Source organism: Schistosoma haematobium, chromosome 3 (genome assembly GCF_000699445.3).
Source record: "Schistosoma haematobium chromosome 3, whole genome shotgun sequence".
NCBI lineage: Eukaryota > Metazoa > Platyhelminthes > Trematoda > Strigeidida > Schistosomatidae > Schistosoma > Schistosoma haematobium.
The window spans coordinates 9,752,435-9,778,105 of record NC_067198.1 but is presented as its reverse complement, the minus strand read 5'-3'; the positions used below and the strand labels follow the sequence as shown (position 1 = coordinate 9,778,105).

The 25,671-nt window shown below is 33.3% G+C and overlaps 1 protein-coding gene across 2 annotated transcripts in view; it reads left to right on the top strand.

Annotated features, from left to right (window-relative positions):
- Positions 1 to 25,671, top strand: part of DYNC2H1_1 (Cytoplasmic dynein 2 heavy chain 1) — a 68,128-nt gene that overhangs the window by 6,614 nt on the left and 35,843 nt on the right. For both annotated transcript variants that reach the window (XM_051212968.1, XM_051212969.1), the window contains 9 exons: positions 389 to 2,272; positions 5,011 to 5,409; positions 7,616 to 7,951; positions 10,902 to 11,210; positions 13,072 to 13,170; positions 15,896 to 16,019; positions 19,116 to 19,411; positions 22,156 to 22,290; positions 24,572 to 24,715. In XM_051212968.1, the coding sequence (XP_051068898.1) occupies positions 389 to 2,272; positions 5,011 to 5,409; positions 7,616 to 7,951; positions 10,902 to 11,210; positions 13,072 to 13,170; positions 15,896 to 16,019; positions 19,116 to 19,411; positions 22,156 to 22,290; positions 24,572 to 24,715 (3,726 nt within the window). The remainder of the gene's footprint in view (positions 1 to 388; positions 2,273 to 5,010; positions 5,410 to 7,615; positions 7,952 to 10,901; positions 11,211 to 13,071; positions 13,171 to 15,895; positions 16,020 to 19,115; positions 19,412 to 22,155; positions 22,291 to 24,571; positions 24,716 to 25,671) is intronic.

Below are 25,671 nucleotides of genomic sequence, written 5' to 3'. Positions count from 1 at the left end.
CGTTCTAATTCTTATCGTTCATTTCTGTCAATTGTTTTACATTATTTCTTACCTCAATGTTAACTTTAAATATATATATATATATATGGTTGTAAGCAGCTGATGAGAAACCATGAAATATAATGCATTTATATTATTCTGAATCAATGTTTGTCCTGGTTTTATTCAAATTCACAAAGGGAACCAGTTGCATGAAGTTTCTGAAAAGTTGCCTCCATGTTCATGTTTTCATGTCACTCAATCAGCTGGTGAAATACATTGCAGAACATCGAGAGAGACAGTCAGTTTGCTTGTTTAATTGATTAGCCGACTTAATATACTCTTAAATTACTCTAAATTTATTGTCCACTTTCACGTTTGTATTTTTGTTCTCATCTCCTGTTAACAGATACTTACTTATCAAGGATATTATGATCCAACCAGTTTAGAATTTATTAGTATTGAAGGAATTCAGTTTGTTTGCAGTTTTACACCATCAACCACATCAATAGGACTTGGACGTTATTCCTTATCGAAAAGATTCACATCGGCTTTACGTTTAACTGTGATAAACTATCCTGATAAAGATCAGTTGGTTAATATATATGCTTGTTTATTACAAGCTATCATTGTTTCTAAATTACAAGCAAATAACCAATCATTTGGTTCAAAACAATTAAATCATGATGATGGGATGAAACATAATACTTATAAAACAATTTTTAATCCAGCTAGAATACATAATATGTCTACTATAATGATTCAAATATTATCTGAACTACAACATAATTTTCGCGCTGATGAATATGCTCATTGTGTATTTACACCTCATTTATTAACTCAGTGGGTAACTGAATTATTGCGCTACGATTTAAATATATCAGTCAATTACATCTGGGCAGTATTCGGTTATGAAGCAAAACGTTTATTTCGTGATTGCTTGCCCGGTGAAAATGCACGTCATCAATTCGATGTATTATTCAATAAAATTTTATGCAGCTGTTTGAATGGAAATGATAATGTTGATGATCTACCTAAGCGAAAACATAAGTGGGAATTATCAAATGAAAAATGTGATGAAGTGCAAATCACGTTAAAGATGGCTACGGAGGATTTTGAATTAGTTGAAAATGAAGAACGAATTAATCAATTTGATAATGATGATGATCTTCTTAAAAACGCTATGTGTTGGTTTGTTACATGGAGTGGGAAGCACCAATTACCACCAGGCAGCCCAATACCATTACATGGCCGACCATTAGGATCTATAACTTATACGCAAATGAAAGAAACAGTCCTGAAAGGGTTAAAACAATTAGCCAGAGAGAAATCTCCACAAGCTGAAAATTTAGTATTATTCCCAGATTTCATTGATTATATATGTCGTATTGATCGTGTGCTTAGTCGTCCATCAGGTTCATTATTACTAGCCGGTAGATCTGGTATAGGCCGTAGATCTGCTCTCAATATAGTCGCTCATATACATCAGCTGAATGTTTTCCGTTTACACACTGGTCGTGATTATCAAATGCGTCAATTTATTACCGATATCAAAACAGTATGCCAAGCAGCAGGTATTGAAAATCAGCCGACATTATTAATTATTGAAGATTATCAATTAACAAGTGACTACTTCTTGGAAATTATTAATAGTCTTTTGGCGTGTGGTGAAGCAAGTGGTTTAATTAGTGCTGATGAGTTAGAAACACTCATGTCTAGTGTTGCATCAAAAAGTGGAGTGAATTTCAAAGAACAAGCAGCAGAAGCTGGGCATCGTGGACCACTAACTGCTTTCTTTGCTGAACGTATTCATAAGAATCTCCATTTTGCCATTATTCTAGATATAGATGATTATGAATTATTCAGTAATTGGTTACAATCAAATCCTTCATTTTATAAATATTGTTCTGTTCAATGGATGGATTGTTGGTCTAAATTTAGTTTACTTCAAATTCCTAAACTACTGATACCTAAATCTTGTATACCGAATAACGCAAATAGTTTTATTCAAGCTTGTGTCAGCATTCATAATTCAGCTCCTTATCCTCATATGATGATGCCCACACCACGTCACTTTATTTCACTATGCAATAATTATGCCCGAGTAGAACAAAATCATAGACAAAAATTACAATCAGAAGTTAAACGACTAAAAAGTGGTTTAATTAAGTTGAAAGAAGCACGTGAACGTGTAACACAATTAAAACAGCATGCAGTTGAACAAGGTGAACTGTTGGTTGAAAAACAAACTGAAGCTGATAAAGCTTTAGAACAAATAAGCGCTGCAATACAGGTATAGATAACTAGACATTTGCCTTTTTTGTTATTTTGTGCACTCTACTTACAAACTTATAATAGTAGTTGAAAATAATTCATAAATTAACTGGGATACACAGCTATTAGACCTCATGAGGATCTATTGAAAAAGACACTTCATGCATACATTTGTACCTTAATATGAAGGAAAACTGTAAGTAGTTTAGAAAAACACTTTAGGCAACATCATATTGTGCTCTGGCTATACCTAGACAATAGTATAAGGGTAAAGTTTCAGAAAAATAATTTAGAGAACTACTTCTGAATATTAAAAAACAAATAACATTCGTCTACTATGTAAAACCCTTGACCAAACGTAATGACGAATTGTCGTCTTCTTGGTGAAGTTTCTTATTAATTATTCAGACTTTTTGACAATAGGAGAACGCCAACTGGTAGACAGATATTGAGGAGAAAATAAGGAATTCGTTTTCCACGACCTTCCCGTTCATATGTTCTAAGGACCAACCTCATTTTTATTCAGTAATTGATGTCACTGAATTAATGAAGTATTCCGTACGTGTTTATGTCCAGTTCATTGATGAATAAAGGAAAGTCCAGTGTCTTATCAGAAACCTGTGGTATTCGGTTAGTCAAAAACTCTTAAACTAGGAAGAAAAGCGCCTGATTCGTCAACTTTTTTAATTGAGAAGTGACAACATGAAAATAAATATAACACTCGATTTTTAATTCTTCTGAGAAATATTTTTTGCATATCTGAGAAAAATTTTCCAAACAGCATAATTGTAGACTCTCTTTGGACTCATTATTAAGTAGTTTAACTTTTAATAATCATAGCCAATTGTCCATGAATGGGTTACTCAGTTTGTGAAATTTATTGACAGTATTGAGTTGTAGAATATATGGATTATGGCTAACAGTAGAATTCGAAACCAGTATTCCGTCTTGTTTGAGAATTGTTACATGTATATACCCGAAACCCAGTGTTTTTGTTTACATTGAAAGTCAAAACGTCCGCCCAAAACGTCAACACGTTATCCACAGCTACTGAGTTCATATGCTCACCAAAATGTTCAATAGTTACAGTTCTTGTCATGTTTTTTTTTTAATATTCAAGAATAAGTTTTGGTTAGTTTCTATTAAAATTAACTTAAAAATCTTACTCGTCAAAAGAGTTAGTGACTATTCCGACGCAATGACTTGCTGGATAACGCGATGGGTGTTTGAAGCAAAAGATGATAGTGTTTGAGTCTCAGTGTAAACATTAGAACCAGAATGCAAGACATTCCCTTAACCAGTTTTAAATACGACGAAGCCCACTTCCCGGATTACATTGTTCTCTACAACTCATATATTCCAAATTCTCGTGACAAAATGGCTATATCAGGCAATCCGCTCTGGATGTAGTTATAACAATCAAGGTTTACCAAGATTTAGTCAACAATGGGGCAACCGACGCTCTTCACAATTATATTACGTTGAGGTTGACACTTTACATGTATAACCGTATGAGTTCTTAGACTGAATCATCTATCCGTTTTGGTATCTTTATTAGTGATTTCTAGAAAGTATGAGTTATCACATGGAATTCGTCTTGTAAAAAAATCAATTACGAAGTTTGTGAATTTATTGATGATATCGTGGAAAATACAATGAGAATTAAGGCAACACCCTGTAATTAATATGTTTAAGTAAAAGAGTTTTACCCTAATGGTAAACTTAAAAATGAGGGCTGATGTTGGGAATTACAATTACAAAGCTATCTGGACGTCAGTATCAGCATTATAGGGATCGTTGGATTTTATTGAGATCGCAAACCAGTCTAAGTTACACAACTGCTGAAAACTCGGAAATCCTAATGAACCTTTCTGATCTAGAATTGGACTCCTCAGTAGAGTAAATTCACGACCCTGTATCTGAAGATAGAACTAAGGACCTCCGGTCTTGTGCGCTAACGCTTTAACTGTAGACCACTAATGTATAAGCCTAATTTTAATTAACTAATTATTATGTTCTCACTAATGACTAGCTTCGAAAGGAAAGTTCTGGAGTTTTAATGAGAAGCCATGATCATTGACTTTCAACTGTGTTGAATGTGAAGAGTTTACTCATCAAGGACAATAGAAGACGGTCACACAATATTATGGATTGATTAAGGTTAGACTTGTACACTGTAAAACCCTGTCTCAGTGGCTTAGAGGTTAAGCGTGAGCACTCCAGACCGGAGATTCTACGTTCAATCCCCCATGACAGTGTCGTTGATGCGAACTATTGATGAGTCCCATACCATGAAGAAACAGGTGTCCAGTACTAAGTCATTTTCACTAGTGGTCTAAGTTAGATTGGTTTGTGATCTCATTAAAATAGCAGAGTTGTAGTTTTCCAGTAATTTAAGCTGTTTTATTGATTTACTTATTCACTTAGTAAAAGTATACATCCCATGGACTGAGTATATTGAGTATTTAATTTTTAGTATAAATTAATCTTGTTATCCTAAGAGTTAGTGTTATGTAAAACTCTACGTAGCGTTTTTTTTTTTAATTTATTTCACAACCAACCTGCTTTCCATGATATGAAATTCAAATGAAAAACTTAGGTTGGTAGTGTAGTGATTGCTTGAGTATGTAAAAGTATGCGAGATACATGTCTACTCTACTCTGAGACATTTCCTTCAGACGAATTATACACAGCGATACTGTTAGTGAAAATCTCTTATGCAAAGTTGTATATCGTAATATTATATTTCATTTCTAGGGTGCAGCTGAACAACGTTCAGAAATGGAGAAATTACAAAGTCGGACAACAGATGAATCTACTCGTTTAGAACGTCGAAAATTAGAAATTGATGCAGAACTCAATGAAATTGAACCATTAGTTCATCAAGCTAGATCTGCTGTTGGAAATATAAAATCAGAGGCTTTGTCCGAAATTCGTGCATTACGTGCACCACCGGATATTATACGTGATATATTAGAAGGTGTTTTATTACTTATGGGCATACGTGATACATCATGGGTTAGTATGCGTGGATTTTTAGCTAAAAGAGGAGTTCAAGAGGAAATTTTGAATTTTGATGCGAGAAAAATTACACCAGATTTACGTCTTAGTGTTGAGGAGTTGTTAGCAAAAAACCAGGAATCATTTGAACCAAGGGTAAATATATTTATATAAAATGTTTTTTATTATGTCTTCAGACGCTAATCGATATCACATGCTAAATTCACTAATCAGAATCATAGTTCTAATTCTGTCTATGCCGCGTCTACTATTTCTTTGATTGTCCTAGATCTGACAATTATACTCTTTAACCAACACCACTGACCACGAGCCGACGCAGATAGAATCCTATTGGCCCAATGATACCCAAGCTTTTCCCTATGGCTTGCCTTGAGTCCAAATAGTCAGAAACCAGTTCCTATTATCATTAACTTCGAATATACGTAGATTTATATACAGCATACCGGACTGCGACACATCAAAGAATGAAAAAATATTATACATAAACGAGCCCGAAAATGCCGTGAATAGGAAAAAGCTATGAATAATCAGTTGGCAATAAAATAGGAATGATCAGTAGTACAATTATAGTTAATAGGTTAAACGGAAACGTATGATAAACAGAAAATACATACATAGTAATCTAGTTACTTAATGATTACGTAACAAAAATATAAATAATAATCAATCCAAAAACCAGATCTAACTTTTACAATATTCTTACTATCATTATGATGTTATCTTTGCTCAGTATGAACTACACATTGAACTGAGTATATTAAACAGTTGTTTGACATATACAATAGATGATGTACAGTTTTAGGTTCGTATAATTGACTAAATAAAATATGCTTTTTATTATGTCAGTCAGTTTCATATTTGATACAAAATAGTTGAATTCATGAGTGTATAAATTCATGTAGATCAATTCAACTATTAAAATTACTACGATCTCCACAATAAAACCCATTTTGATCATAATCACCGTGTGCACACTAGTGACTGGCTCTAAGATGATTTCCTAGAGTTTTAGTGGGAAGTCGTAACCAGTGGAATTCAATCTGTGTCGGGTAGAGACAGGTATCTACCCCATACAATGGATGAATGGCTGCACAGCCATTCATGGATCGATGGGAGTTAGAAATTAACACCGTTGGATACCGGCTCAGTGATCTAGAAGTTAGGCGTTTGCGCGAGTGACCGAAAGTCCTGGGTTCCAGTCCCGCATGCAAGGTCGTGGACGTGGACTTCTGAGGAGTCCCGTACTAGGACGAAATGGCCATCCAGTGCTTCCAGGTTTTCAACGGCTGTCTAGCTTACATCGACCCATGAATTCAACTATTAAAGTGATTACAATCTCCATAAGAAAACCCCATCCAGATACATAATAATCAATTTTTCAATAGTAGATAAATAGGTTCTTATAGTAGACTACTGAACTTATCAGCCTGAATAAAATGGATTATCTAAAAACCCAAAAGATATTCAAATAAATTTGTGACACATGAATGATTTGTCTTTTGTAATATCAAGCTATTACACTGATTAGTTTGTTCTTATGTATATATAAACGAGGTTTGAACCAATATTAGTTCCTTCCTAATTGGATCACTTTTTAATCTCTTTGCGCTATAAGCTTGATTGTTATCGGAATGTATAGAAAGCGCATATTCAGTTTTCATTTTTGAACTATTTGAAAAGTGATTAGATTTTAGAATTCGAAGTTTTAACTTACGTTATTGATAGTCATCTGATACCTATCATTCACTATGAACTATATTAATAAGTCAGATTAGAATGATCAACAATTGACTCAATGCATGAATTAATCATCCTCAGCATGCAATCTATTTCAACTTAATCAACAGTAAGTCAACTTATAAATATATCTAAAAGGATTTATAAAGTGTGTCTCGTTTGAAATGAGTTATCATTATAGACTAATATTAGCTGGATAACTTCGAACAAACTAGAAGTACTTTCCAGCTGGTTAGGCTTAATATTATGACGTCTTAGCACCGGATATCTATGACCCCACATAGTATCGAACTCATGGCTACTATGAGATTTGAAGATAATGATTTCAATAATGTGTGGGTTCGTAAGTGTAGACACTTGGATGTCCCAATGTGGGAATGGACAGTTGTTTAGTGTTGAATAGTTTTCGATGGTTACCCAACTAATCTCAGCTCTTTGTATGAACTTATCTAAAATATATGCTTCTAAAACGTGTTGGCATAATTCGGCCTATTTTATGTATTCAAAATGTTTTTATTTTGTTGCAGATTCATTATAGATTTTTTTGCCAGATCTAAATTGAATTGATCTGTTTATCGGCTCATTTTTATATTTGTTTAAATAGGTTGCTAAACGTGCATCCGTCGCAGCTGCTCCTTTAGCCACATGGGTTCGTGCTAATGTACAATATGCTAAAGTGTTGGAACGTATTGCTCCGTTAGAAGTAGAGCATGCTAAATTAAAACAATCATTAATTCAAGCTGAAAATTCATTGACAAGTTTAAGTAAAGGTTTAAGTAATGTAGATTCTAACGTAGCTAATCTACGGACTGTTTTTGAAAAGCGTACATCCGAAGCAGCAAATTTAAAAATGGAGCTTGACAAAACGCGTGAAACATTGTTGTCAGCTGAAACATTAGTCGGTGAATTAGAAAGTGAGCACACACGCTGGGAGAATCAGGTAAATGTGATACAATCTGAAATTCTGTTACTGAACATTTTGCAGTTAGTTTTGATCATACAGATGAACCAGTCTTGATCGGAAAAGCCACTTCAAATTCTTGGTGCATATATCAAACCAGGATATTGACTGTCGTTTGTATAGTGGTTAGTTTTATTAGGGTAAATATCACTTAAGGCTTAAGGTAATGGTCTTAAACTATGGTTTATAGCTAGGATTATGGTTATGATCAGAGCTAAGATAAAAATTCTGGTGAGAGTTCTGCCACCCCATATAAAACGCTATATGAATATTTCAACCTTAAGTTTTAACACTAACCTCAACGGTTAAAGACCTGTAGTCCCCATCGCATGACTACTTTATCATCGAACGACAATATTCATGAAAATTATGTCCCAATTCACTTCGTATATATTTATTAGCATAATCTGAGTTTGTGAACAACGGAATCAAACGAGTCAAATACAAGAATGATCTTGATCATGCATATTTTATACATCCGTTAATCGAAACAGATAATAAGGGAAAAGAAGCGAAGGTAAAAGTGCCTATTCAACTTAATTTAAAAAATCCTCAAGATTTATAGGTACGATAGATACAAGCAAGTATGTAGACACATATGGATAAAAGTGTACTATATTGACAACCAAGAATGAACCAATCAAAGTTAAGGTAGCACCTTGTATAACTTTGCACGAAATTAAAAGTTTAGTGCTAGATAACTTGTACATCGTGATTAACCAAGTAAAAATTAAAAATATTTGGTTGTTAAAATACTTGTAATTGATAAAAAGGTATCTACTATGCAACCAGAACGTAAGAGATACCTGTTCCTAATGCACATTATGTGTTCACGCACTTAATGTGACTCAATTCACAGTCAAACGTATTTCTGTAGCTAGGTAGTATTCGCTTACTCTAATTCTTGACTCAACATTTCAATCCCAAAGTTATTTAGTTTGTTAATAGAAGTGTTACAATGCATCATTGCATTATAACTGATGCTGGTTCATGATGAATACCCTTAACCTAATACATAATCCTAACACACAACTTTAGTTAATTTCTTACTACCTAGCACTAACTTCCTTGATATGTAGGTGATGTCAGTTGGTGATGAAAAGTGTGTAGGGTTACAATCTTAAGTGACAACAGTAACCTAACTGTTGATATGTAGACTTGACCTTTATTCTTTACGAGAAAGAGTAATTTAACATGTAAATGGTTACTTATCATATTCAAATCACTATTCCACTCTAATTTTATTTCTAATTATTGACTAACAAGACAGCGTTTCCTGAATGGTTGTTAATTTGCTCAAGGTCGTTAGTATAGTATGTCTAACTTCAACCAACCCACAAAGTTGCGCCACCGTACACCATTGTCTTCAGTGAGTTGATATCTCACAACATACCTAATCGAACTCCACTCGTAACGGCTTCTCATTAGAACTCCAGGAGTATCTCTTGAAGTCAGTTACTAGTGAGCACCATTGGATGCCGGCTCAGTGGTCTAGTTGCTTAAGCGCCTGGCGCGAGACTGAGAGGTCCTGAGTTCGAATTTCGAGGAGTGCGGGATCGTGGATGCGCAATGCTGAGGAGTCCCATACTAGAATGAAACGGCCGTCCACTGCTTCCAGGTTTTCCATGATGTTCTAGCTTCAATTGAGTCATGATTTCAATCGGTGAAACTTCCAAAATCTCCACAAAACCCCTTCTGATAAAAATCACATATATGTGTAATAAAGTAGAAGCTGTTACGGACCTATGTTTAACTTAGGAAAATTCATTATTAATGTAAACACGATATACTCTGTAAACGTTTTCCTTTTTTGGTCATAAATCATTTCTATTCACATCTTCTGTTTCATAAACAACCGGAAGGAGTCAAAAATTTCTCAAGATCATTCTAGATATCGCTGTTGTTCAGTCCTAAACCTAAGTTTAGTCAGTTCAATTTTAAAACATTCACATAAATGTGAACGAAGAATATTCTTTTAATAAATATTCATTAAACTCTACACAGTCATGATTTCATATCTATAGTCTAAAGAATACCCAAGTTTAAGCTAAACTGACTTTTAGAATACACAATTGTTAGCACAATAAGCTTTCTACTATTTTATAATATTAAAATGACTATCATGTATCGTCTAATTGAATCGGTTTGTGTAGGTCAAATAAAATTTCTTGATAATTGGTCAGTATGTATATGGGCAACTTAGAATAGCAGAAATAATTATAAACTGAATAACCATATTAAATATTCAGTCAGAGATTATGTAATCCATGAAATGCTATGAATTAAGGTAGAGGTTATAAAAATAGGATGAGTACTAAATGAATTTTTAGATTGTATTCGTCACAGATTAATCTTATCTGAGATACTATTGAAACCAAAGATCACCAGACAACTGTTTTGTTCTAGTATTGAACTTCTCAATAGTGAACACTACTACCTCTCTGGGGATCGAGCTCAGAACCTCCAGGTCTAACAAAATTACTGTATAGAGAGTCAGATGGTTAAGTGTTCGTTATGAGACTTGAAGATCCTGTGTTTGGTCTCAAGTGGAGTCGTTCATGCTTGCTTGTAAGGAGTTCCATACTAAAACTAAGCAGTTCTTCATTGATGCTTGATTTCAATGATTCTGTCGCTAGTAGCAATCCATACTAAAATTTAACTTCAACTTAAATTAATCCAAATGTATCTCTAGACCAAAGTGATATAATTTCAATAAGAATTATATATAATAAATATCATTGGCCTCTATAAGATATTTATTAAACATAGAATGCACCCTTCTCTTTATCATTAATTTCATTAGTAAACGTGCTTTATCATACTGTTCATTGCCTCTGACATCCAAGAAACAATGATGGTCGTATTTTCATTGTGTTTATTAATAGGAAAAAATAAGATTTAATATTTTGGTATCATTAATTTTCTGCAGATCAATCAAATAAATATACAGTTAGCTAGTCTACCACCATTCGCACTGATAGCATCTGCATTCATAACCTATCTATCACCTTGTCCTGAAGATGTACGTCGACAACAAATTACAAATTGGATTAAAGATTTAACTAATCTTGGTATAATGCCAACATCTTTATCTTCTGAAGTAAACAATGATCGCACATCAAGTCAAGATTTTGATTTACGTAGATTTTTATCTACTGAACATGAGCAGTTATTATGGTATAGTCAAGGTCTATCGTCAGATCAATTATCAGGAGAAAATGCTGTTACTATTGTACATGTGAGTCAACAATTTAAATGGTCATACACATATTTCACTATGCAACTCCTTTGATGTTTTAATGCCCGTTTGACTCCGATATGATCGAACGATCATGTTGTTAATGTTATATGTACTACTTGTTTTGTGTTTATTATGTCAACAAATCATGTTAAGACGGCTTAAATAATTAAAGTCGAATACCAATTGTATCTAAGTTACTTATATTTCAAGCGTGTTAATATTTAACGGTAAACAAGCAAGAACCTGTGTAAAGCATTGGAATTCGGTAAAACACCAGTTCAGTAAATAATGAGGTGGTTCAGTTTTTGTAAGCGTGAAAGAGATAGAAGTATGTAGGCACGTGGATTACTATTATGTCTTCATGGTTCATTTCTGTACTTTGAAATCGTGGTGATTTCATGTTATTAATGGAAATGATTACGATTAGGAATTCTTGTATTCTTGGTTTTACTATAGCTTTATAAGTTACAGACAATAGTATAATAGACATTCATTTCCATAATTACTACAAACGAATAGACCTAGTAGGTTTTCTAGATATGCTAATTAATACTCTCAAGAATGCTAAAACGTTTTGGTGACAGTCTAATTAACGACTAATCCACTGTCAATTAATCACGTTTCATCTTATAATAGTTTGGAGGTTCACAGCACCATAGATTGCAAACCTATGACCATCCCAGGAGTTAAACATTGAACTATCGGACGTCATTGTGAATTATTTAAATTCTGGTAATTTAGTTAATATCCAGAAGAAATTTGGAGCAGTCTATCGTCAAATTATGTATCTGCTTTGAAATTCTATTTATTTTAATCTTCGATAACTAGCTCAAGAATCTGAATATCAGGTGTTTTCAAACCTCTTAAATTCATTGATAAGGAACGTTGACATGAGTACTAGTGTAGTGAACACAAACATCAGTGGGAACAATCAAATGCGTTGAGACGCAAAATTACAGGACTTGTTAATAAAATCTAACAATCAAAAAGTAAATACGTAATTTGCAAAATGTCCATCAATTGTTTCATAATGACTCAGACTTCATTGTTCTTGCATTTTCATACATATTGCATTCTGTTCCTATTCATTACTGTTCGATCCTCTCGTATCTCTGCTGCCAGACATTCTGTCCTGGCTAACATCATATACTGCTTATGTCAATATAAGTAGCACACACAACACTAGAAGTAAATAATAATTTTATCAAGGTTACAAATAAGTGGTTGGTGACAAATGTCAAGACAACAAAGTATCTAAATCTATATTAACTGATCCGTGAATGTTAGGCGTCGTATATTATGATAATATTTTTTTTTAATCGCAATCGATTTTCTTTAAAATAGTTTATTAACCTAGAATCATTCTATTTGTTTCTAATATGTAACATTTTCAGTGCGTTGGGGGGACCAAAAATATTGCGACACAGATGTTTTGGGATGATGATAATAATGTCGATTAATAAAAGAGATCAACATCACATAATTATTATACAAGTAAACAAGAATGTTATTGATTAAAAGGTAAACTTCAGTCAGGAGAGTCTTCTTTTAGCCAAGAAGATTCATCTTGCCATTATGAATTATGTAATAGGAAACTGCAGTAGGATCATCATATTTTTTTACCAAACCATAAATTAATAATAATAATAATAATAATAAATGTCTCAACTCGTTGAATTGTAGGATCTGTAAAATCGCATTCAGGTAGGGGAATTTGACCTACAAATACCTGTCCCATATATCAATCTTTTATATCATGGTAACGTTATAACAAAGAGTAATATTGCCCTATTCCAATATGTTTTATATTTCTTAAGAATTCTGTGTATACTCACATATTTTTTGTTCATTTTTTCAGACTGCGATGTGTCCATTCATTATTGATCCGTCGTCAAGAGCATTAAACTGGTTAAAAGTTTATTTGCAAGACCAACGTTTAGAAATTGTAAATCAACAAGTAAGCTACTTCAAGCATAATGTGAAATGAGGAACTTTTTGGAAATACATTTCAAATTAACCAACTTGTTTTTATATGGTATCATTTGATTCCTATTTCTGGGATTTCGATCTTCTGATCAGCTTGAAGATATAGTAAAATAAGCTACACATTTCGACGAATTAAATATATGTAGCTTATGCTTTTGTATTACAACTAGGAGTTGATTGAGTTTTCTCCAAAAAAGACGGTTCTCCTAACCTATGTTTAAATATTTTAATTTCGGTTGTTTTTAATAAACTTATTTAAAACGTCTACTTAAATCAGGTAGGTATTCAGCGAATAATGTATGTATAATAGGATCATTAGGAAAAATATGATAATGTTAGTAAAGAAGATTCCTTTAAAACAGTTTGATCGTTTGCTATGACTGAAGTGTCTACAGCGTTTACTGTTTATGTCAAGTCATCTTTTACCTTGATAGACGATGTTAGGCAGAGATGTATACTTCAAGGAAAAAACTTAAAAACTCTATGGAAGCATCTTATATAGTTGATGAGAGATTGTAATTTACCGTATCGTCTAAAGTGATTGCATTTTTTTAAAGTTTAAGACGCTTATATTTAACCAGCTCATGCTTTTATTTGCCAGACTACTCTTATTTATCTAAAATATTCTGAAAAAAAATTGGTCTTTTCATGCCTTTCCGAGGAAATACATCTGAGGAATTTCTAGCTAACTGTTTATGATATATATTTGTTTGTTACAGTTGTATGTAGAGATACTTTGTGTTATGATAATTGTTTACACCATTTTATCAACTTTACTCCATTTAATACAGTGAGCATTTAGAAAAACCTCGTATATAAGAAACGTATCATAAGAGTCTTTAGATAAATTTATATAACCGAGAAATATTATCCCAAACTGATTGAAATTGATCATATAGACTGCAGGATTTTAGTTTGATGATCTTCATCGACTGAGGTGGTTGAGCCACGAGTTACGTATGCCTGAACACCGATTACCACTATGCGCAATGCTAACTGGCGTTGGAGACAGTTGGAAGAAAGTTAGGGAGGAGGGCCAAACCAAAACGTGGCATCAGTCCTTGTAGTCACTAACTTCTTGTCTTAGCCGTGTTGGTAGATGCAGACTACTTGGTTGGGGTCCGCGTGAATATCGGAACCGATGGTTAGAGATTCCTGGTGACAGGGCTCAGAGTCGATCACAATGGCGTCGATGTATACACTCTTTGTCTTCCCTTAGACCGTAAGATTAAAATTGCTTTATATCTTTCTACCAACTAATTCTTTCTTCATGTAATATATCCTTACATAAAATCTTTAATAAATTACTATCATTGCAGTAACTACTTCTATGAATTCAGTGTTCATTTTGTTGTACTAATGAGATATGGCAACTTGGAATGATGCATATATGTATCTGGTTCTACGTTGTAGCTGATTGACTAAATTGGATGATCACACTTTATCTGTAATATCTGAAGTCCTTGAGTTCTATCCTCAGTTTACTCGTGAATGAGTAATTCTAACGGATTCTATACTTGAATAAAATAATTTTCCAATATACTCTTACATTCAATAGTTTTCTATCTAATCTCAATCCATAATAATAATGAAAAACTACAAACTGAATAATCTGTCTTGATACAAAAAACGAACATTTATTGGTGCATTTGTGAACGACTTGAATAGATGTTTTAGACATAACTAAAGAATTTTTAAATGGATGTATTTTATAACTTTTATAACTATTACTACTACTATTATTATTATTACTATTATTATTTTTATATCCGAGCGAAGATTAAATCACGAGTAACTTCTGAGACATATTAATTGACTGATATTACAATGGTTAAGATCATGAGTCAGTTGGAGCTAGACCACCATGAAAAACCTGCAAGCACTGGACTGCCGTTTCGTCCTATTGTGGGACTCCTCAGCAGTGCGCATCCACGACCTCGCCCTCTGCGAGCTTCGAACCCAGGACCTACTGGTTTCGCGCTCGAGCACTTAATATTATCTATACATTCTTATGGTATAATTATTCAATAATTAAATTATGTATATTTATATTCCCCTTGTTATAAGCTTTATTTTGACTTATAATTTATTACTGTACGATTTACTGTTCTTAAGCTATGTTCAGTTTATTGACTACTGCCTACCACGTTCACAGCCACTTTTTTGGCTTCATTGTGTACAAATGTTATTTCCTATTTTATGGTGCGTTGCGGTCTGTTTGATAGATATATAAGCCCAGTACGTCTAAAATAAATGATCCGATTCGATTCGCATAGTGGGAGCTGGTATTGGTGTTCTGGACTCAAATGAACGGGCTAGGTGGACATAGGACCAATAAGGACGCTAGGCTGCTCATATCGGTCGAACGTCATTGGTTTGGCACAGTGCTAAGATTGCATAAGTTGTATTTTGATTGGTGGATAACTCACGTGATGAAAAGTCGGACATAAAGTCACAGCAATTATTACTATTATTACTATTACTATTGTTATTACTGCTATTATTATTATACAAAGTCTATTACTATTGAATACTATTGGAATTCATTGTAAACTCTCCTTACAACATTTAACAGTTATAATGAAGGTAAAACTAAGTCTGTGAATTGATCTAAATATCATGTTGTATAAAGTTCGGATTATTTAAATGTTTAATTCTATCATCATTTGGTGTTGTTGTTGTTTTGTTTCTTTTAGAGCCCAAATTTTATAACAACATTAGAATTAGCTGTTAGATTTGGAAAATGTTTAATTGTACAAGAAGTTGATGAAATTGAACCCATACTTATGCCACTATTATCAAAAGATTTAATTTTACAAGGTTAGTAAATATATGATGATGAGGATAATAGATTTTGTTTTTACTGATAAGTCTATTAATCGAACTCTCGATTCGATTTCGTAACCGCTTCTAATAATTCGATGCCCAAAATAAATCCAAAAAAAATGTAAACAAAGATGGATAGTAACTAGCATTGGAATCCAGGACGCACGTTCCAACCTATTTGGGACTCGTCATCTAGATGTACCATGCATCTCAGAATTGATGTTCACTCTGGGACTCAAACTCAGTAACATTCGCTTCAAACTCTATCGCGTTATCCACTTAGCTAATGAGTCCTGGTAGCCATTCGGTTGTGCAATGGGGTGAAGTTTAAATTCATTTGGTATAAGAAACTGGTCGATTGCTGTTCTAAACATCAATGGGAAAATTTAAGTAAACAATACTAAGTGAATTTAAATCAAAAAATGGTTGATGAAAGCATTACTTTTTATATGATTTATATACATTTAGATTTGTCTAAATTGAGCTAAGTTGCATTTAACATTGATGATTCTATAGCTTACTTTGTGAAGACATATTTACACGATTATACAATTAAGAATCTATTATCCTTCTTAAAAGATAAATACATGTCAAATACAATGGGAAAAAGAATTAGTTTCTTGTGTCATCCACACTTCAATCAAATAAGGGGTTACTCGCCATTTCATTTGCATTTTATGGTCAATTAATTCTTACTAATTACTCATTGTTATGTTATAAGGTCATCAATTAATCACCAGTTTTGTTATGAATTGATATGATTAGAGAAAGTGTACCAATAAGAATCTGTATTTATAGTAATCTATTTTCGTCTGCTGACTAACGTTTTAAGTTTTGGCTAGTTACACGCTACCACGGCTGGCAGCGACTAACCTTTAGTTAAATCAAGGATCATGTTAACTCTAATTGATCCAGAACACTTTCTTCTTCTATCCTTAGTAATGAGTCCGAATAAGAGAACGTAGCAGGCAGTCAAGTTTTTATGTCATTGTTTCAAGCACTTATTAGTTTGTACACATGATTTATCAGGTCACAATACAACAAATTAAGAATCATACTTTACACTCATTCAGTTCATAATGGACAAAGAATGAAACGTATAACAATAAATAATAGTTACAACGGAAGCCCGCAGCTCAGGGAATATAAAAATAAATTAATCCAGTTATTTTATAACTATATAACAAAAATGTAATCAGTAATAGCCCGATAAATAATTCCTAAAGTTTTAACTTCAATAATCGCTCCTTTAGAATAACTCTTCATGAACAATCGAATGACTTCACTAGTTCAAATAAAGGGTATTTTATTAGCGTGATATAAACATCTGGTATTTTGTGTTATAGGTAAACGGTGAGACATAATCTTTCTATGGACAATGTCAATAATCACTTTCAAATCCGTAGATCATCACTTGAAGATTATCTGATCTATATAATTAAAGTCTGTTTTTAAATTTCCCGATTCTCCACCAGTTTACCATGTAATAACATTAAACCTTATATGGTACAGTGAATTTATCTCATTTTGTGCTCTCTGAATCTTCCACACATAAATAAGTTTTGAAAACGTAATTCTGTATAATTTTACAGAATTAATCAATCCTCTCAACCAGAACATATTTCTTAGAAATAAACATATCAACCACAGTTGAGATACCACCTGAGAATCAGCGAGCAACGTACATCTGTTTCATCCTCATATAAAATTTCTCATAAGTAGAATACTCACAACCTAATCATGAATCGAATCCAGGATTTTCATATCTCTCACAACTATTGCTTAACCATTAAATTAGAATCAATTTGTTATGTATACTTGTCAGAAAATGGTTTTGTGGAGATTAAGAAGTGGACAAGAACACGAGCGAGGACAATCGAATGTATTTAACACGAAATTACAGAGAATCTCAACAAAATCTGATATCCATATAGTAAATAGTGAATTTGCTAAATATCAATTCATCGTCTCAAACTTCACTATGCCTTTTGCAAATGTCAGTCCATTGTCTCAGATTTCATTGTCCATGCATTTTCATACCGACTGCGTTCCATTTTCGTTCTTTCCTTATCGATCTTCTGTTTAAACACATTCTATACCTGACCACTGTTATATACTACTTATATGGATATAAGTAGCCCACACCAATTGTAGTGATTTAATGATTGAATTCATGAGTCAATTGAAGCTAGACCACTATGGAAAACCTGGAAGTACTGGACAGCCGTTTCATCCTAGTATGGGACTCTTCGGCAGTGCGCACCCACGTTTCTGCCTAGCGAGATCTGAACCAGGAAATTATCAGTCTCGCTTGCGAACGTTTAGCCTTTAAACCACTGAGCCGGCATCCAACAGTGTTAATGTCTAAATCCAACCGTCCACCATTGTCTTAAGTAAGTTACTATCTGACAACAGACACGGTTGAACTCCACTGGTTACGGCTCCTCACTAGAACTCCAGGAAATAACTCTTGAAGGCAGTCACCAATATGCATATGATGATTATAATCAGAGAAGGGTTTTGTGGAGATTGTAATAGTTTAATAATTGAATTCATGAGTCAATTGAAGCTAGACCACCATGGAACTCCTCAGCAGTGAGCATCCGCGATTCATTACCGCGAGATTCGAACCGAAACTTTGTGAAACTCAGTTCATAAGAACTCCAAACAATTAATTACCTACTGATGTGTGGGCGAGAATGATAATGATTGATTGTCTGCTTAATCAGACATGTAGATAGTCTGACAGGTGTCAGATGAGTTATATATTCCCCTATCCTTAATATTATTGTGACTCACTTATTATTGATTGTTCATTGTTGTTGGATTGTGTCGGGTTTTTGGTGTGGAAATATATTTACGTGATGGTCAGGTTAATCACGTGTTCTTGATCTGAGTTTTGTTGAAGTCCTGTAGAATAGACACTAGGAGGGAATCTAGTGTAGATACTCGTCTAAGGTAAATTAACGTCCCATACATTTAAAAGTGGAAACCCAACCGTTATAATATTAAACGAAGTAAAACCGGGCGTTATAACATCTACTTTATTTTGTTTGTTTTTTTTTTGTTTTTTTCTTATCTCTACATTAGGATCACGAAATTTTATAAGAATTGGTGAAAAGTTAATAGATTATCATCAAGATTTTCGTTTATTTCTATGTACACGTAAACCATTACAAGGCATAGATTATATTCAACCAATTAGTGCTAATGCATTAGTTACTATTATTAATTTTATTTCAACACGAACTGGTTTAATAGAACAATTATTAGAAATTACTTTACAAAATGAATGTCCACAATTAGAAAATCAACGTCAACAATTAATTCATAATGAAGAGGAAATGAAAATGGAATTAGCTAAATTAGAAAATGATTTACTAGAGGTAATAAATTTATTTTATTTTCCTTCTATCTGTATAAACTTTTCATTTATGAATTGTTTTCATGAGATACTCCTGGAGTTCTAGTGAGAAGCCGTTACCAGTGGAGTTCAACCAGGTCTGTTGTGAGATATCAGCTCACTGAAGACAATGTTGTACGGTGGCGCAACTTCGTGGATTGTTTGAAGTTAGACATTAACACCATTGGATGCCGGCTAGCTCAGTTGTCTATTTGGTTAGGCGCCTGGTGCGAGACTGATAGGTCCTGCGTTCGAATTTCGCGGGGTGCGGGATCGTAGATGCGCACTGCTCAGGAGTCCCATACTAGGACGAAACGGCCGTCCAGTGCTTCCAGGTTTCCCATAGTGGTCTAGCTTCAATTGACTTATGATTTCAACCTGTGAAATTTCTAAAAATCTCCACAAAACCCATTCTGATTATAATTATTTGTAAGGGTTTTGGTGATGAGTTTTTTTATTGTCTATACTGACGATTGTAAATCATCACTTCTTGATGGGAAAATGAGCTACTTGAGTGGATGCTTTGATGTTGAAGGTACATTCAAGTGACGTTATGTCACAAATAGATAGAAACAGCAGTTTTGGATTCCATGGATAACTACAGTCACATAATAAGCCAAGTCACCAATCTAAATTCTGATTTAGTTTATTTCGTATCTGCTATGTACTCTATAGCTAGAGATCTCTGACTTTGCCAGTTACACACCCGACCAGCACTATTGACCTTGAGCCAACAGCTACGTTCTTGTTGGCTCATTATTTGCAAGCTCCTCTCTGATATCAACAACCAGTCTCGACCATGTTCCGTTTCAAACAGACGTGGTTTATATACAGACACATCAGAACACATCACACCATAAATTTAAGAAATAAAAATTATTCATAAACAAGCCAAGTTAATAGAAAAAATTGCCAGTAGTAGATTGGTAATAAATTAGAAATATCATTGAAATCATGAACCTATCTAAGTTGGACCACTATTGGAAACCTGGAAACACTGGACGATCATTTTTTCTTAGTATGAAACTCTTCGAAAGTGCTCATCCACGAAACAGCCGTCCATTGCTTCGAGATTTTCAGTGAAATTCAACAATCTCCACAACCCCTTACTGAAAATAAGGAATATTATATAGTATGCTCATAATTCATGGGTTAACTGAAAGCTTTTAGTAAACAGAACACATAAACATAGTAATCTAGTTAGTTAATTATTATATAACGAGAATATGTTTAATAATAATCCATAAATTAGTTCTCGGAGTTAACATTCTTTCAGTCTTATTTTTTGATAATATTGTGATGCGTGCTACTTATATTGACATAAGTAGTATATAATGCGAGTCAGGAATGTAATGTCTGGCAGCAGAAGATTGGGAAGATCAAGAAAGGAAGAACGGGAATAGAAAGCAATTAGTATAGAAATGCAAGAACAATGAAGTCCCAGACAATTATTAAACATTTTGCAAATTAGGTATTATAGTATGGTTTTTCTACTTTACCAAGTAACTCTGTAATGTTATGCTGAATATAATTCGGTTGTCCTCACCTGGGTTCTCCTTCATTACAATATCAACTACAATCTAACATATAATTTCCCGGTAAACCAAGATAATCTTCTTTTCAAATTGGTGGGGGGATTTGTAGCTTATAAAGATTCTGGATTCAAGGAACGTTGAAATATTCGAGATTTAGTAATTATTTATTAAAAGTTCTAAGATGAATATGTTTCAACATAGATCATTGATTTGTTTGTACAGGGATTTTTGAATCATGAGTGTAATCATTTAGTCATAAGCTATTAGCTAAGTTAGATAGAGACTACATATAGTGTAATCCAGGATGTGTATTTTGTTTTATATAGTGATTCGGACTCAGTAGCTTAGATAATGAGTTGATGTTTGAAGAGAAAGGTTATGAGTTCGAGTTTCAGTATGAATATTAACGCTGGAATGCAGATACATGGAATTTGTGAGTTTCAAATAAGACGGAACGTAAGTGCTGAATTCTACTACTAGCTACCGAAAATCCTTATTAATTTATACTCATGACGGTAATACAAACTATTTTCTTTCTGACATTAAACTAAAGATGCATGTAAAAGTTCATTACATAACTATACCATTGAAAATATCATCGTTAATAAGGATTTGAATCAATAGTAAGGACTGAATTTAGATTACTTTTTGTCTGTGTGTGTGCACTCGGTACAGATTTCCTCGATATAGCCATGTTGTCACAATTTCTTGAGAATAGATGGATTGTAGCTAGAAGTGAAATCCAGGACAAACATTTCTTCCTGTTTGAAACTCGCCATCTGAATTTATATACATCCACGTTGATGTTCTCATTGGGACTCAGACCCAGTATCTTTCGCATTAATCGTTGACACACCATACGCTCAGCTACTGAGTTTCTAGCTTTTTCATCGGATATAATGTTCATGATGATTATTAAGGGAGATTCGAGAACGAAATATCCTTCCTGAATCAGGACCGATCTATTCTAAGTATTTAAACTATCTCAGTACTAACAGCTGATTACAATGCCTGATAGTTTCTCTTTCTACTCTTGACTATTATAATATGTGCAATGTAAAATTATCCATCACGAACCTAGTGTTCATAATGAAAAATAGTTCAAGCTTTTATAGTATTGCATATTGATTATCATATTCATTCTTCTTGGTTTTTTTGCCAAATGGAACATTTTCAAACAAATATATGAAAGGAATTGTCAAATGCTCATGGTAATATATTAGAGAATAAAGAACTTTTGTCATCATTAAATAAAACGAAGCAATCAAGTTTAGTTGTAACGAATTCATTGAAAGAATCCCTACGTTTACAAGCTGAATTGAATAAGGTAAGATTAATGTTCTCATATAACTAATGCATTTCGATATATTATGCAACAATATCGAACATTGAGGAATGAAATGAGTTCATTTAATCTTTTCTTGTGCTCTAAATCATCCAAATACGGACTGGTTTGTACAATCGCAATTTTACGTACAATGTGAAAAATTCATTTAGCACACCAGTATAAATGTATCCTACATACGTACAAGTTTAATAACATAGATGAATGAATTAAAATAGAGAGAGATCATAATGTAATCGAATGTGTAGGAAACATGTGAAACTTGTTACAATTACGGCAAACAAAAATGATGAAAGTGATGTGAGACGGTTACCTACCAAAGACAATGAAAAATAGTGGCGCAATGTCGTGGATTGATTTAAGTTAGACATTACAGCTATCGAATCCCTCCTCAGTGGTCTAAAAGTTAAACGTTCGCACGTGAAACCGAAGGTCTTGGTTCAATTCCAGCATGAGTGGTCTTGGATGGGCACTACTGAGGAGTCTCATACTACGACTAAACGGCCGTCTAGTGCTTACATGTTTTCAATGAAATTCGGCTATCTTCACAACTACATACTGAAAGTGATGGTAATTACCAAAAAAACCATTGATGGATAAATCATATTAGCGGTGATAACAACATTACTAATCATAGTAACACTGGTAGAGGGTACGAAATGAACGGAAGTAGTTGGATGTCTGAATTGATAAAAGGTCAAACATTTCATTCAATAATCTGAAAATAATAAAACAGTAAATTGGAAATGAAATAACAAACTAGACCAAATTGAACAATTGAAATGTTGTGGTAAAATAAAGATGAAGTCAAACAAATGAAACCAGGAAAATAAGGGAAGGGAAGTATGACAGTTAATCGGTCACGATGGCAGTGACAAGTGAACTGCAAACTTTTTTTGTAGTGATAATTTTAGTTTTAGATAACCGATTCCCCCTACTTCTGTGTACCGTAGAAGTGTGTCTTATTCTATCTACTTATTACTCGAAATACAGTATCAAGATCTACTGAATTATCCATACTCAATATATGTTTTCTAATACCACTGCTAAACAGTTTAGGGCTATTCAAGATCAAATTCTTTAGAATATGTTCTGAAACTCTGTTAAATAATATCTTCTCTGCCCTTCCAGAGTACGTGTTACACATGTTGCACATAAAATTACAGTTGTAAAACTTCAATTATTGGTATAAATATATATGAAAATGGATGAACTAGCGGAGCACATGATATAAAATGACCTCATTTTATTCCAGAATGTTCGTTGTTCCTGATTTACAACAGTTCACCATCTTGGTTGTAACAATAATAGTTGTATTGAAAGACATTTTTATTATATATTGACATTGACTATTGATCCACTAGAAACCAGAAAGCTCTGGACATCTGTTTTGTTTGACATTGATTATAAACGATCTCAGCAGTAACCATGACTCAGGACCTCCGTCTTTCGTGATAGGTATCACACGATTTATTGATTTGACTGAATGTCAGCTAGTTGTTTGTATCCCTTATTTTTTATTCCCGAGTAGTTATCGATTATTAGATAAGTTGCATTAATTTAATTGAATAATTTCATTTTTCCAATATATTCATTCCGTTGAATGATTGTTCTGTCTTTTGAAATTTGTTTTGATTGTGGTTTGTAAATTATGTCCCACAAAACCGATAACCACTTCGACAATCTCAGTTACTCAACTATCCGATTTTCTCCTTTAAAACACGCTGAAGGTGTGAAATGTGACCAATAGATCCCATCTCGAAAACAATATCATGCTTGTTTCTAGATCCCAAGGTTTGATATTTACTAGCATATGATGTGAGTATGAACGATTGGGAGTTTCTAAACCAGGACTTAAAAGGGATTCTGGACCCCTTGGTTTTCAGTATCACTCCTGTCAATGTTAGTTCATTAGTCAAACCAGAGTTAAGTTGAATAATTCTCTACATAATCACACTAGTAATATATTCGCTTTTTGTTTGAGAATGAATGAGGTCAAGCTTGTAATTATTCCTATAGTGGCCACCTTTTTATAATTTCATCAAGTGGCTCATTTAATGAGGTCGAATAACTAGTCATTACACCAGTCAATCAAAGTTCAGTTAATTCACAACAAAAAGACAAAATTCATCCCAGAAAATTCTGTGATGAATTAAGTTCCTTGAAGATTATATATCAATTACAATATGCAAATCTCTAACAATACTATGTTTTAATGTCAGATATTCCATTGTGTTTTTAATCTTTAATACATTTCATAAAGGAGAGAAATGTATTTTATCCATTAGCTGAAACTAGCAGTCGACTTTATTTCGCTCTGAAAGATCTCATGAAAATTAATCATATGTATCAATTCAGTTTAAACAGCTTTCTATATCTTTATCAACGTGCTCTCTCTATGCCACATGTAAGTAATTTCAAATTATCTAATATTTTCTTATTATTAGTATGTTGAGTTTTGACGTTCACTCTGGTGATTACATTTGAAAATGATTTAAAAGGTTTTCATGAGAAAGTGTAACCGGTGGATTTCATTCATGTTGGGAATAAGACGGGTATAACCAATGATTGACGTATAGTGTCAGGAAATGTTTGAAGTTAGAAATATGGACCTTCTAATGTCATCTAAGTAGTTTAAATGTAAGATTCTTGATGGGAAGCCTAAATTTTGTTGGTTCAACTCCTTGTTGGATAGTGAGTAAACATTATCTAGGAAAGGACTTAATAACCATCTAACATTCCATCTAATATTCAGTGAGATCTTTTGGCTAAATTCTGTCCATGATTAAAACTGTCTTCAAATGGTTCGAAAAAAAACAAGTCATTTAACTGACTGTCTTTCCAGATTAAGAGAAGAGCTGAAATTATTTTGTTCGATAGGTGGACAAGAATTTGATACTGAACTTCCTAATACACTAAAAGCATAGTATCAACTCAGAAAATTAATTAAAATGTATTGGATCGTCTTCTGTTATGGTTTGACAACGACCATATATATTTACTCAGAAAATAGTTTACGTCACTAAGTTACCTTAATTGAACAATCATTGACATTCGGCAGTTGTTTGATTCTAATGTAGCAAATTGACTGAAGTAGAAAACATGAATTATTGAATTATAACTGGATAGGAATGTATTGTGTTTTGATTCTGCGTAGAATTATAAGAGTGAACTTTAGATTAGGTTCAGGCTATAATGCAAAGAAAGTAATACTTACGGGGTAGGATCAAAAAGGATTGTTTATCTTGAAACTGGAAATGGTATCGAACATCTACATAGGATGAATTTTTCAATATGCTCAACTGGTATTTTGATAAAACAAATGCTAAAAATCCCAAGTGGTACGTCATGAAAAGCTACTTA